The 13,510-nt window shown below is 39.1% G+C and overlaps 1 protein-coding gene across 2 annotated transcripts; it reads left to right on the forward strand.

Annotated features, from left to right (window-relative positions):
* Positions 1-3,822: 3,822 nt before the first annotated feature.
* LOC115795845 (zinc finger protein 771-like) lies at positions 3,823-12,896 on the forward strand. Of its 2 annotated transcripts, none has more exons than XM_030751962.1 (3): positions 3,823-3,975; positions 8,965-9,229; positions 11,330-12,896. In XM_030751962.1, exons 2-3 carry the CDS (start codon positions 8,980-8,982, stop codon positions 12,355-12,357), a joined length of 1,278 nt encoding a protein of 425 aa, XP_030607822.1. In that variant the 5' UTR covers positions 3,823-3,975; positions 8,965-8,979; the 3' UTR covers positions 12,358-12,896. The 2 variants fall into 2 exon arrangements, with proteins under 2 accessions (XP_030607822.1, XP_030607824.1); XM_030751964.1 differs by lacking the exon at positions 11,330-12,896 and adding an exon at positions 9,623-9,671.
* Positions 12,897-13,510: the final 614 nt, after the last annotated feature.

Genomic DNA, 13,510 nt, shown 5'->3' on the forward strand with positions numbered 1-13,510 from the left:
TGCAATTCATTATAGAAGAATGTGATTAATACTTTCAAATGCATTTGTTTAGACAGTTTTTGACATTTTCCATTAAACAGGCATAAAATTTTATTTCATAGTGTTTCTTAGTTTTAGCCGATTAGTTTAATCCCCCCCTTGTTTAGTGGACTAATAAATTAGTCACTAGGAACATCCCTAGTACGTAATTTCTCTCCCCTGACCTGCTGACAAATAACTGACAAGGACAGGAAGCTATGGACCTGGATTAGAGCTGTCAGCATTTGAACTCACAAGCTATTGCAGTATTGGGAGTACCATATAAAACAGTGCAGTAAATTGACTGAGTAACTCTGTGAATGGCATCTATATATTTCAATTCAATATAATATCAGGCCCATTCACATCTTTAGTTGATTAATAAGCTGAATAATAATAATTAGTAATCAAAGTGTTTAACTGTTTGGTGCAGTTGAAGATGCTATATTATTCTTTGATTGTAAATTTTTACACTTAAATTGGGTGTTTTTTATTTAGCTGTTTTTTGGTGGTCTGGGAGCAGGCACCATCTCTATACGGATGGGGTTTTGGGGGGATGGCAGGAGGAGAGAAGCTGCAGAGAGGCGTGTAAGACTGCAGCTGTTTCCTGGTCTCAACCCTGGGTAGTCAGGTTTTAGGAGGGTTAATAAATTTGGCCAGATTTCCAGAAACGAGAGCTGCTCCATCCAAAGTTGTCATGGTTAGGCTGTGTAGCTGGGAAGGGTGGACCCAAATACATTCCAAAAATACAAAACTTGAAATCCAAGGTCAAAAAATAAAATCCAAAATATGACACACTTGGAACTTATGAGGGAATACACACACAGCAGGAAGGAAAACAGATTATGACACAGCAATGAACAGAAGAAAACTGAGTGCTTAAATACAGACAAGGTAATTAGGGACAGTGGACACAGCAGGGAGCAACAAGTGAATCAAATGAAACTAATAACAGAGGAAGCAAAACTAAACATAAAGCACAGGGAACACAGGCCAAAATAAAACAGGAAGTAACTTAACAAGGTTCATGCAGACTTGACATCTAGGGAGACTGACACACAGAGGGAAACATAACTAAATGGAACCCAACTACAACACATAGGTGGACATAAGACAGGGAAGCAACTTAACAGGAAAGACATAGACACCTGAAACACAAACACCAAAGACTTGACACAGGAGGGATAACAGACACCAGCACACAAGAACACGGGGAGACAAATGCCCAGAGGAGTACAGACACAGGAGCACAAGGACACGGGAAGACCAGAACAACCTACCAATAACTAATACCAAAGACAACACAAAAACAACAATAAACTTGGAAGCTAAATGTAAGAAAACACAACAAGAAACAAAACCCGAAAAGTAAAACAAAAACAGAACTACACAAAAAGGAACTAAACACACTGGGGCCCAGGACCGTGACAAAAGTGGGATGAATGCCGTCTCCCCTAACAAGACCAAGGTTCCCCCAGAAAGTTTCCCAATTATCCGTAAAGCCCACATCATTTTTTGGGGAACAGCAATTCACGGCAAACACACAGCTAAACATGTCACTGCTGGTCTGATTGGGGAGGGGCCCCAGAGAGAGTCCGACATTGTTTTGGCAAAGTTACACACTGGCCTCTGAGAGGTGTACCCAGGTGTCATTACTGCCAATGTGAATTATTATTTTACCAAATTTATGTTTAGCCTTAGCCAGCAGTTTAAGATTTCCTGCTCTGGTCCCTGGGAGACAGTCATCTATGGTTGCTGGTGTTGCTAGTGTCACATTTCCCAAAACAGTTGCCAATAGCCAGAGTTTGTTTGACATGGAGTGAGGAAAAAACAGGTTGCTGGTTTACTGGCGCTTCTGTTTAGGACTATGCTTCCTCCTCACAGTCACCCAGAGACAAGAGAATAATCTCTTTAGATTAATTAACTGATCTAAAGAGATTAATTCATTAATCTATTATCTCTGGGCTGGCGTTGTTTCCTGGCTGCCCAGGATGTGCTGGGGAGAGTTAACTGTGGCTAAGCTACCTTCAGTCTGCACAGACTACAGGGGCCCGTCTAGCTACAGGATTTTAAAAATGTTTCACAAACATTTCTGTTTGGACCGGTGTCCTGCAACTTTTAGATGTGTCTCTGCTTCAACACACCTGAGTCAAATATAGAAGTCATTAGCAGGACTCTGGAGAACTTGACTGCATACTGAGGAGGTAATTCAGCCATTTGATTCAGGTGTGTTGGATCAGGGACGCATCTAAAACCTGCAGGACACCGGCCCTAAGGCCAGGAGTTGAGGATACCTGATCAAAGGCGTACTGCTGCCCTCCTCTGGTCACTCTAACAAAAATCACATCCTTACATAAACTCCAGTGAACAGAAACCTGAAAATATCATTTAAGGTGCTCAATGATCCAAAAGTTCAGTTAAGGAAAAGTTTCTTTCTGCAGCACAGTTGGAGCAGACCATCACAGCATGCTTACCTGCCTTACAGACGTCACACTCACACAGGTGTTTTATTTCCATCACAACAGTAAAGTATTGATGCTTTATTGATAGCTGTAAAGAAAGGTGTTCACACTGAATCTCTCTAATCTCTGGAATAACTTACCATTTCATATAAGAGCAGCCCAATCATTTTAAATTACTTCTAAAAGCTTATTAATTAACTTGTATTTGGGGCTAGTTAAGCTGAGTACCCTGGTTTTATTATGTAAACACAACTTTTATTTATTCATTTTTTATTTTCTATTTGATTCTTAGTATATATTTATTGTAGATTTAATGACTGATGTATAGTATATGCTTTGTATAACCTGTACAGCACTTTGGTCATCTGAGGTTGTTTTAATGTGCTATAGAAATAAACTTTGACTTGACTTTTTACCATTTAATTAGATTGTTGTTGTTTGCTGATACTGTGTCCCTGCTGTTTGTTCTCATCAACAGTCCTGTTCTGTTTTTAACACTCTGTGCTGAAGCTGAAGGAAATGTTTTTACAGTGTTAGATGATACAGCTCCAAACTAAATCACTGACTAACTAATGATGCTCTGAAACAGTTTAACATGATTTATGACACAACGCACTTTATTATAAAGGGTTTAATCTTCTCTCTCATCTCTCCCGTGGTCCCTGAATGTATCATCAGTGTGATGTTACAGATATTTAAATCTCTCTGTGATGATGTTGAAGCTGCTGAAATCTCACTGAAGGTTTTCCATGTCTTCCTGCAGGTTAACAACTGAAATGTGAAAACCGATGCTCAACACAAGAGGGCGCCTTCATCCTGCTAGCAGGGATGTAGAGGAGGTTAAAGCAGCTCAGCTCAGTTTTTTTTATTATATCAATAACAATGGGCAATCTCAAAGAAGACATATAAAAAATCATATTCATGTACATAATCATACCTCCCAATAAGAATAATATATAACCTATATTGACTTGACAAGTAGAGCAATACTTAGCCAATAAAGGTAGTGAAAGCGTAAGAAAAATAAAATAGAAATGATATCAAATGCAATAAAATAAATAAAAAATAAAATAGAAAATAACTTGAGAGGGCATTCATACATAAATAACATTGAGAGCGGACTAAATTAACTGAGAGGTGATAGGAGAGTTTTTTTTTTTTTTGCTTGAGGTTTATCGACTTTGTCCAAAGAAAGTGTCAAAAAGCTCAGCTCAGTTTGTCCACGGCTGTGTCCCAATGCAGGGGCTGCATCCTTCTGCGAGTGACCTGAGGAGGGCAGATTTGATGCGTGTAGTCTGCCGGAAGTCCACTGGAAGAAGAGGGAGAACGGAAATGACGCGATTCTCAGAGTGCTCCGTTCAGAGAGATTATCAAGCAGAGATTAACTGCTGCTGCAGGAGGAATCTCAGAGGTTAAGAAACGATCGTCTGGGGATCGACCGTCAGCGCGGACTGCGGGATATCAGCCGGAGACCCGAGATAAAGTCACAGAATAGGTATGAAAAAAAACTGATCTCAGTGAACTGACGGCTCATGTAGGACACTGATCAGAGCTTCGTTTACAGGCTAACAAACTGGGAGCAGTTCTCTTTGTTTTAAACGGTAAACTTTTAGCATTTAACATGCAGTGAGACAGGCATGCCCGGATCATCAGGTTACAGACGTCTGGTGGGCCCAGTTTATTCTTGGTGCAGTAATTAGATGATACCGGAATGCGTAGAAGAGATCTAAAAGCAGAGCAGTCATGGAAAGTAACCATCACAATACAGCTTCACGTATGAAGTGTGTATAAAGTGTCTGATATTAAATGTATAATGAAGCCACCAGAGCAGTTTCATGTTAAATCAATCAGTAATTAATGTGCAAGTGAAGCGCAGAGAGCTTTTCTCACAGTCACAAGCATATTTGGGATTTTTCCACTTAGAAAAGGAAAAAATAGCCGAAAATATTCAGTGGAGACTGAATTTATTATTTATATGAGATCAGAGATGGAGAGCGGCTGCTTGACTTCAGTCACTGTTTTCCAGAGGTGGCAAAAGTACTGACATTCTGTACTTAAGTAGAAGTACAAGTACTTGTGTTAAAAAATACTTTGGTAAAAGTCGAAGTACTGGTTCAAGTTCTTTACTTCAGTAAAAGTAAAAAAGTACAGGCTCTGAAATTTACTCAAAGTAAGAAAGTAAAAGTAGCTCTTTGGAGGACGTTTCTACCTGCTATTTTTGTGTAAAGCTAACTGAACCTTATTATATATTATTGTAATAATATAAAATAATACATGAGAACACAAACGTTATTCCATCTAAATTTTAATTCTAATGAATGTACTCAGCTTGAATCACAAACTGTGAAAGGAAATTTAAACACAGCTCTATTCTCTGTGTCCTCCATAGTAGAGGGTGACTGTGCCTCCACCTAAACACCAACATGAGGATACTCAGGGGTTACAGTGGGATTCAGAAGGTGGAGGAACCCTAAGATCAGCTGTAGTGGCTCTGCATGGGGAGAAGAATCACAGCTTTCTATTGTGAGCTGCAGTAAATGATGTTGGTGTGCAGGCTGTGATCAGCTGACCTGCTGCTGCTGCTCTGAGGTTTACTGCTCTGTGTGGATGAAGTGAACTCACAAAGATGTAACCCAGTATTTCACAGCTATCTGAGCTGATCTCCATCCCCTACACTGACAGCATACAGGCTGTAGAAATGTTGGATTCAGTGAATGAATCTCAGCATCAGCAGCTTTGATTCAAACTCATCTCTGCTGCACTGATGTAACCTGTAACTCTGACCATCAACACAGCCTCTGTGCACCAACACAGAGCTTTACTGTAAATACAGTACAACAAGATAACCTGTTTATTACGTACTAAACTGCAGTATTTTCATACAGTCTTTGAATAACACAAAGTCAGTATACTTCAGTTTATTTTCCAGTCCTTACCTTTAATTCTAGCCTCTCTTCTTCCTCTCCTGTCCTCTTCCTCCATCTCTGAGTGAACTTCTCTCTCTTTGCTCTCCCTGAAATGCAGCAGCTCTGCTTTTAGCTAGCAGACACACTGTGTGACAAACTGCACACACTTTGTGTGTTTGCTGATATTTGTTGAGCATTTAAAAACGTTGCATTTACCTGCCACACGTTACTCCCTTCATGCTCGCTCCTCTTCAGTAGCGCTAGCTAAGCTGTTTATGTTCTGCGAGTATAACTTACGGACTCGGTCCGGCCCGCTGTGACCCCTGATTATAGCGCTATAAATGACACATTAATTATATGGGTTTGTGTATTTAATCCCTTAGTACCCGATAAGCCGGTGATGGAGGATACGCCAGTACGATTGTCTCTTATATGTTAATATTCCTCCGTTTAGACTCAGACCGCTTGATGTTTGACGGCGCACTGACCGGAAACGCAAACTTCTCCCTGACCTGTTAAAAAGTAACGAGTCTGTTTTGAAAATGTAAGAAGTAGAAAGTACAGATACTTGTGTAAAAATGTAGGGAGTAAAAGTAAAAAGTACTCAGAAAAATAAATACTCAAGTAAAGTACAGATACCTGAAAAATCTACTTAAGTACAGTAACGAAGTATTTGTACTTCGTTACTTCCCACCTCTGCTGTTTTCTCCAGTGGAACCAGCTGGGAGCAGAATAGAATAGAATAGAATAGAATAGAATAGAATGCATTTATTGTCATTATACAGGATGTCCAATGAGATTGGAGGGCCACTCCTGTTCAGTGCCATGCAGTAGAAAGTAAACTTTCTAAAATATAAATTAGAAATTCTAAAAGTATACAGAAACTAAAACAACGTATTAAAATATATAGAAAATAAGAGAATGTATAAAAATATATACATTGTAAAAAAATAAAATAAGTGTATAAATATAATAATGAAGATGGTGAGTATTGCACTAGTGAATGAATGTTGGATATTACACAATATAGGTGTGATAGATATCGTTCAGTGTGAATAATATAATATTGCACAGATAGAGTGGGGGGGTGATTGCTGTGGCGAAGAAACTGGAGATTTGATCCCATCCCTATCAGGCTGTTCAAATCTGTATTTTATTGTTTTATAAATCATTTAGTAATTATTATCAACAATTCAAAACCTTTTAGAACTGAACAGAAACAAGACAGAAAGGTTGTTGGTTCAAAAAAAAAGTCAGAGACCGAAGATTTGTTCATATTTATCATCCCTGTGTCTGGATCACAGTGAGTAAGTCAGGAACCCTGGCATCATTTTGGACAGTGATGTCAGCTTTGATGGTTGATCTGCTTTCTACCATTTAACAGTTTCTTCACCAGAGCAATCACCACCCTGAACTCTCACACTCACCCACTGTAACTGTGCAACACCCACATCTCTGTGCAATATTATATTATCCATGCTGAACAATATCTATCACTCCTATATTGGGTAATATCCAATATTCATTCACTGAGTGCAATATTCATTTACCAAGTGCAAGTATATTTGCGTCGCTGTAGCTCTCCACTCTTTGCTGAGCCACTTGGAGCAGCAGCAGAGCTACGCTCGCATGCTCTTTGTGAATTACAGCTCAGCCTTTAATACAGTCATCCTGGGCATTCTTACAACCATGTGAACATGTGAGAGGAGCCTCCCCCCTCTAACATGTTCCTGGATAAAGGACTGTTTAACTAACTGGATGCAGACTGTGAGACTTGGCCCCCATTTCTCCTCCACCCGCATACTGAGCACTGGCTCCCCACAGGGTGTGTGCTGAGCCTCTTCCTTTTACTGCTGACCTTCTACCGCTCATCCACCGAGAGCCTGCTGATGTACTGTATCACAGTATGGTACGGCAGCTGCACTGAGGCAGACAGGGTCAGGCTTCAGAGGGTAGTCAAGACAGCACAGAGAATCATTGGCTGCCCTCTCCACCCTCTCCACCTCCCGCTGCATCAGCAGAGCCAGGAACATCATCAAGGACAGCTCACACCCTGGCTTTGAACTGTTTGACCTGCTGCCCTCTGGCAGGAGCTACAGGAGCATCAAAGCCAGAACAAACAGACTCAGGAACAGTTTCTTCACCAGAGCAATCACCACCCTGAACTCACACACTCACCCACTGTAACTGTGCAACACCCACATCTCTGTGCAATATTAGATTATTCATACTGAACCATATCTATCACTCCTATATTGTGTAATATCCAATATTCATCCACTAGTGCAAAAGTGTAACTTTCTACTGCATGGCACTAAACAGGAGTGGGCCTCCAATCTCATTGTACATTCTGTATAATGATAAATAAATACATTCTATTCTATTCTATTCTATTCTATTCTATTCTATTCTCTTCTATTCTATATTACCCCAGTGTTGAAATCACTTCATTGGCTCTCAGTTCAATATAGAATTACCTTTAAAATCCTTCTATTAGTTCTCAGTGGTTTGGCCCCTCAGTACTTCTCTTAGTTTGTGTCTATAACCCAGTCAGACCTCTCAGGCCATCAGGTGCAGCTCTTTTAACTGTTCCCAGAATCAGATCTAAGAGTGCTGAGGGTGCTTTCAGTTACTGCGGTCCTGTTCTTTGGAACAAGCTGCCTGCTGACCTGAGGTCAGTTACAACTGTGTCTACATTCAAACCCTTTTTATTCTCACAGGCTTACACTTAATAACCGTGTGTGTGCTTATTTTATTTCTTTTAAAAAATTTCTTTTTATGGCCTTGAGGCACAGTAGACCTACATAGGTTTTATTTTTTCTGTTAAGCACATTGAGTTTACATGTAATGAAATGTGCTATATAAATAAAATTGCTACTGTGTACTTTCTTATTAATGAGATGTCAGATCTTGTGATGAAGAGTTATCTCTCTCTCTCTCTCTGGATACTTTGGCTGTGAAGTGCAGCAGGCCCTGCACTCATTGTGACTATGTGGCTTCTGCAGCCACAGGTCATAAATCCACTGTGACTGAGGTGCTGCTATAGCTAACCTCCGGACTGGCATCTTGCTGAAGGTTGTCTCAACAACTTTAATTGTAATGTTTTCATCCAGATTTTGTGAAAAAAGTAACTTTTAATAAAAGTTGTGCTTCCTTCTTTCTGTTTTCTCTGTTTGCTAAACGCACTTCTGCTTGTTTCATTGATTTTGGAAGTCCCACATCTGTGATAGCTGAGTAGAACAGACAGGGGGAGGTGAAATATGACTACTATATTCTACCCATGATACTAGTTGGTCATTTCTTTTTTCATTTTCCTCTTTTATAAATTTTAAGTCATGTAGTTACTGTAGTTACTGTAGTAACCTGCAGCAGTGGCCTGATGTGTGAAGCTGGCAGCAGCTACCTGAATATTTTGTACTCCAAAATTTGTTAATAAGAATGTCAGAGCTCAAAAGTCACTCACAGATGCTCCTTTAGCATTTGTCACATTTGTACACTTTAAGTTTTACTGCTTGAATGTGTTTTTTACTGTCATCACATTCAGTAACTTTATTTCTTGTGTCCTTTTGTTCCTCAAGACCTCCCACAGCAACATGAAGACTAAGGAAGAGGAGGGTCTGGATGACCAGCAGGTCTGTAGCCAGGAGAGGAACTCCAGTCTGGACCAGGAGGACCCAGAACCTCCACAGATTAAAGAGGAGCAGGAGGAACTCTGGACCAGTCTGGAGGGAGAGCAGCTTGTAGTGAAGCAGGAGACTGAAGAGATCATCGTCTGGACCGGGGAAGAGCGTCTCAGGCTGCTGGAAACAATCTGGAAACCTGAAACAAAGCCACATGGCATAGGTATGTAAAACTGTAATGTTTTAATAAAAACTGACTATCACTCATGTAGGATCCTAAACAGAGCTCAAAGTTACTTTTATTTTTAGGAACCGGATAGTTTTTATAGTACTGCACAAAAATCTAGAGCTGCCCATCATTTCTTTGTATTTTTCCTGCAAGAAAACAAACTTTGCTGCAGTTTTTTTAAAAAAAACTGTATTAAATAATAGTTCTCCAGACCTCCTGGAGGTCTTTCACAGCTTCTCTTTATGCTTTCTTTTTTTTTTGGATGCTTCTCACACATTTTCAGTCATATACACATGATTTGTTTTATTTTCTTTAGTTAAATCTATGGAAAATACTAAAGATTCAACAGTTTGACAAGAATAAATTTGTATGTTTTGCACCAACAAGGTCATTCACAAATATCTCAGCATGGTGGAATAAACTGAGGAAACTGGAGAAGTGGAGGACAAAAGAAGAAGTGACAGGCCTAAAAGCTATCTACAGCAGATGAGCAGTATCTGAAAATCTTGTCCTTAAACAGGAAAAAATCCAGCAAAGACCTGACACAGGACCTGAGAGATGCATCTGGCCCTTCAGTTGATCCAGCTGCTGTTCACTGAAGCCTCATCAGAAATGGTCTCAGTGGAAGGGCAGCTGTCAAGAAGCCATTTTTTAATGAAGGGAAACAGGGAGAAAAGGCTGAGGTGTGCCACATTACACAAGAACTGGACTGAAAATCAGTGCAAACAGGTCTGATGGAGGGATGAATCCTAATCTGAAATTTTTGGTTCAAATCATTGTCAGTATGTAAGGAGGAGGTCAAGAGAGAACAACAGTGAGTTTCCACAGCCATCTGTAAAACAGAGTGGAGGCTCTGTCATGATTTAGAGCTGCATTTCAGACAGTGGGGAAAAATAACAAAAATGGTGGCAAAAAATAATTGAAAATAATTGTGATATTTTTGAAATGAGCAAAAAACTTTGAACATGAACAGAAATCTGAGCTGAAACACACCTGAGCTTTTAAAGGCTTAAAAATACAGAAATTTTCTGTAGTTTAAATACTGTTTTGTAATTGTAATATACCCGAGATCCCAAGTATTTTTTATGTTTTAGATGTTTGTTAAATAAAAGGTCTTTTACATGAGTAAAACAAAGTATTTAATAATATGGTCAAACACTGCTATAATACAAATAATAATGCTTAAATTACAGAACTTATTGCTTATTAGTTGAGTTTTATGAAATTTTATGTGAAAAAACTTTCATCCATATTTACTCTAATAAAATGTACCACTCATAAAAACCTCAAAATATGGTTTTAAAACGATCAAATACGTTTATAATTACAACAATTTACTGCTAATTTTTTGTTATATCAATTGTTATATGTTTTTTTTTAATTTTGTGTAACTTAATTGATGGTGAAAAAACAAGTATATGTGTTCAGGGGATACACCACTGGGTGGCTGTGGCTCAGGAGGTTGAGCAGGTCATCTACTAATTGGAAGGATGGTGGTTTGATTCCTGGTTGCTCCAGTCTGGGCGAGTTGCTCTCCAATGCAACTGTCAGAGTATGAATGTGTGTGAATTTTAGATGGAAAGCACTTTACAGTAGAAAACTGAATAGGTGAATGCAAACATGTTGTATAAAGTGCTTTACATGCTCAGAGTGAGTAGAAAAGTGCTATATGGGAACTAGTCCATTTACTCGAATAGATAAATGTTCCCAAATCCAAAGACCTGAGTCATTAGCTTTGCTAGCAAACAGACTCTCCTCTCAACATTATGAGAGTGAAGAGCTGGTTTAACAGTACGATACTATATACAGTATGACTGGTCATAGAAATTTAGTGTCAGACTGGAGAAAAGTTAGTGTAATATGTTAACAAGTTAATGCTACTGAGTTTGGGTTTGGCTTGCAGATGTAATGTGTACCTTTGTGTCCACCACAGCGAGTGGCCCTTTTTCCTCCCTTAAAATGAGCTGTTGTTTTTTCACCACAGCAATTTTAGAAAGTTCCTGCATCCATGGTGAATTGAAAGTAAACATTTACATTGGTTGGTCTTGTAAGGCCCGTTTGTTATCTTTGACATTTGTATATTTGTTCCTTCAGATCTTCCCCAGCAAATTGACTGTAAGGAAGAGGAGGTTCTCACAGATGAACAGGACTGTAATGAGGAGAAGAAGTTCAGTCTGGACCAGGAGCACCCAGATCCCCCACAGTTTAAAGAGGAACAGGAAGACCTTTACACCAGTCAGAAGGGAGAACAGCTTCTGTTGAAGCAGGAGACGGAGACCTTAATGGTGACTCCTACTTATGAGCAAAATGACCACAGTGAACCAGAACCAAAGAGGGACCAACTCCTTTCTCACAACTCTTCTGAATCAGAGAGCCAAGGTGAGGAAGGAAGTGACGACTCAGGATTAACCAGGAATGTAGAGCTGAAGAAGAGGAAACATGACATAAACAGAAGTCAGATTAGCACAGATGATAACTCTTCAGTATCAGAGAGTCAGTGTAAAACTGATACAAATAAAAAGTGTCTAACATGTGACACTTGCGGTAAAACGTTTCGTGATAACTACAGCCTGACTAGACATCTCAAAGTCCACACAGGTGAGAAACCTTATTCTTGTACCACTTGTGGGAAAAGATTTAGTGAGCCATCAGGTATGAACAGACATATGAAAATTCACACTGGTGAGAAGCCACATTACTGTAGCACCTGCGGGAAAAGATTCGGGCAAACAATAAACTTGAAAACTCACATGAGAAGTCACACAGGTGAGAAGCCATATTCTTGCAGCATCTGTGGGAAGCAATTCGGTTACATGATAAACTTGAAAACTCATATGAGAATCCACACGGGTGAGAAGCCGTATTCTTGTAGCACTTGTGGTAAAAGTTTTAGTGACTCATCAGCATTCAAAACTCACATGAGGTTCCACACAGGTGAGAAGCCGTATTCATGTAGCACCTGTGGGAAAGGATTCAGTCATATGATAAACTTGAAAACTCACATGAGAATTCACACAGGTGAGAAGCCGTATGCTTGTGGCATCTGTGGGAAAAGTTTCAGTCAGAAAACAACACTGGAACGCCACATGAGAATTCACACAGGTGAGAAGCCACATTCTTGAAGCACTTGTGGGAAAAGGTTTTGTAAGTTGTTGACATTTAAAACTCACACTAGATTCCACACAGGTGAGAAGCCGTATTCCTGTGGCACCTGTGGGAAAGGATTCAGTCATATGACACAGTTGAAAAGACACCTGAGAATTCGTAGTGGTTGAAAGTTTCACTCTTAGAAAATGTGAGAGAGCTGTTGATGTAGGAGTTTGTTGAAGGTAGAACTCACACTGGTGAGAAATCAAATCACCTGAGGGAAAAGACGACCCCCTCCTCGTGCCTACATGGTATATTTTCCGTCCAGAACAATAAAGAACTCTGAACAATGGTTTTTTAAATGTATTTATTTATTTTTGGTCCTTTTCTGCCTTTATTAGATAGTGTAGACAGGCAGAAAAGCAGAGTGGAGAAAGATGTACCAAAAGGCCTCAGGTTAGGGCTGAGTGATATGGACCAAAAGTAATATCTCAATATTTTTTAGCTGAATGGCGATATACGATAATATATCAATATGTTTTCTCTCCAAAAGGTATAAACAAAAAGGCACTTCTGAGTCAAAATAACATGTCCCAAATAACACACGGGCATTTTTATTAAGATTCAGCTGTAGATGTACATGAGAAATTGTTCAAAAATAAACTATTGGCATGTTTAAATAATAATGTTCCTCAAATAAATTGTTTTTTTCCTCCATAACAAAAGACTCACAGCTGTGCTATTAACCCTTATAGGGTCTTCGTTTTTTTTGTTACAGAAAGAATCCTGCTGGGTCTGGTGGACCCATTGCATTTCAGGGCTTTTAATTTAACATAATCAATTATCTTTTTGTTAATATACTCAGCAGATGTTTACTTTATCCCAATTGCAAGTAATATAATTAACACATGGGTTAAATTTGTGGTGTTTACCTTTGTTAAATCACATTTATGAATAGAAATGCCACTCGTTTTGGTAATTTTTTTTAATTAAAATGTAACATAATAAGGACATGCATCATAAAACAGGCATAACAGAAAAAATAACAATAACAAATGAACAAATGAAACAAGTTTTTCCAAAACTAAAATGGATTTTTTTTTTTTTTTTAATTTGACCTGCTCAGGTCAGTTTAGCCCCACTGAATGTGGCCATTATCATACCATACCACTATATCACACATGAAGG

Source organism: Archocentrus centrarchus, chromosome 17, assembly GCF_007364275.1.
Source record: "Archocentrus centrarchus isolate MPI-CPG fArcCen1 chromosome 17, fArcCen1, whole genome shotgun sequence".
In the NCBI taxonomy this organism is placed as follows: domain Eukaryota; kingdom Metazoa; phylum Chordata; class Actinopteri; order Cichliformes; family Cichlidae; genus Archocentrus; species Archocentrus centrarchus.

Coding starts and splice junctions, on each gene's coding strand:
- LOC115795845 (XM_030751962.1), top strand. CDS start 8,980: ATGAAGACTAAGGAAGAGGAGGGTCTGGATGACCAGCAGGTCTGTAGC. Junction 9,230..11,329: donor AACAAAGCCACATGGCATAG/GTATGTAAAACT, acceptor TTGTTCCTTCAG/ATCTTCCCCAGCAAATTGAC.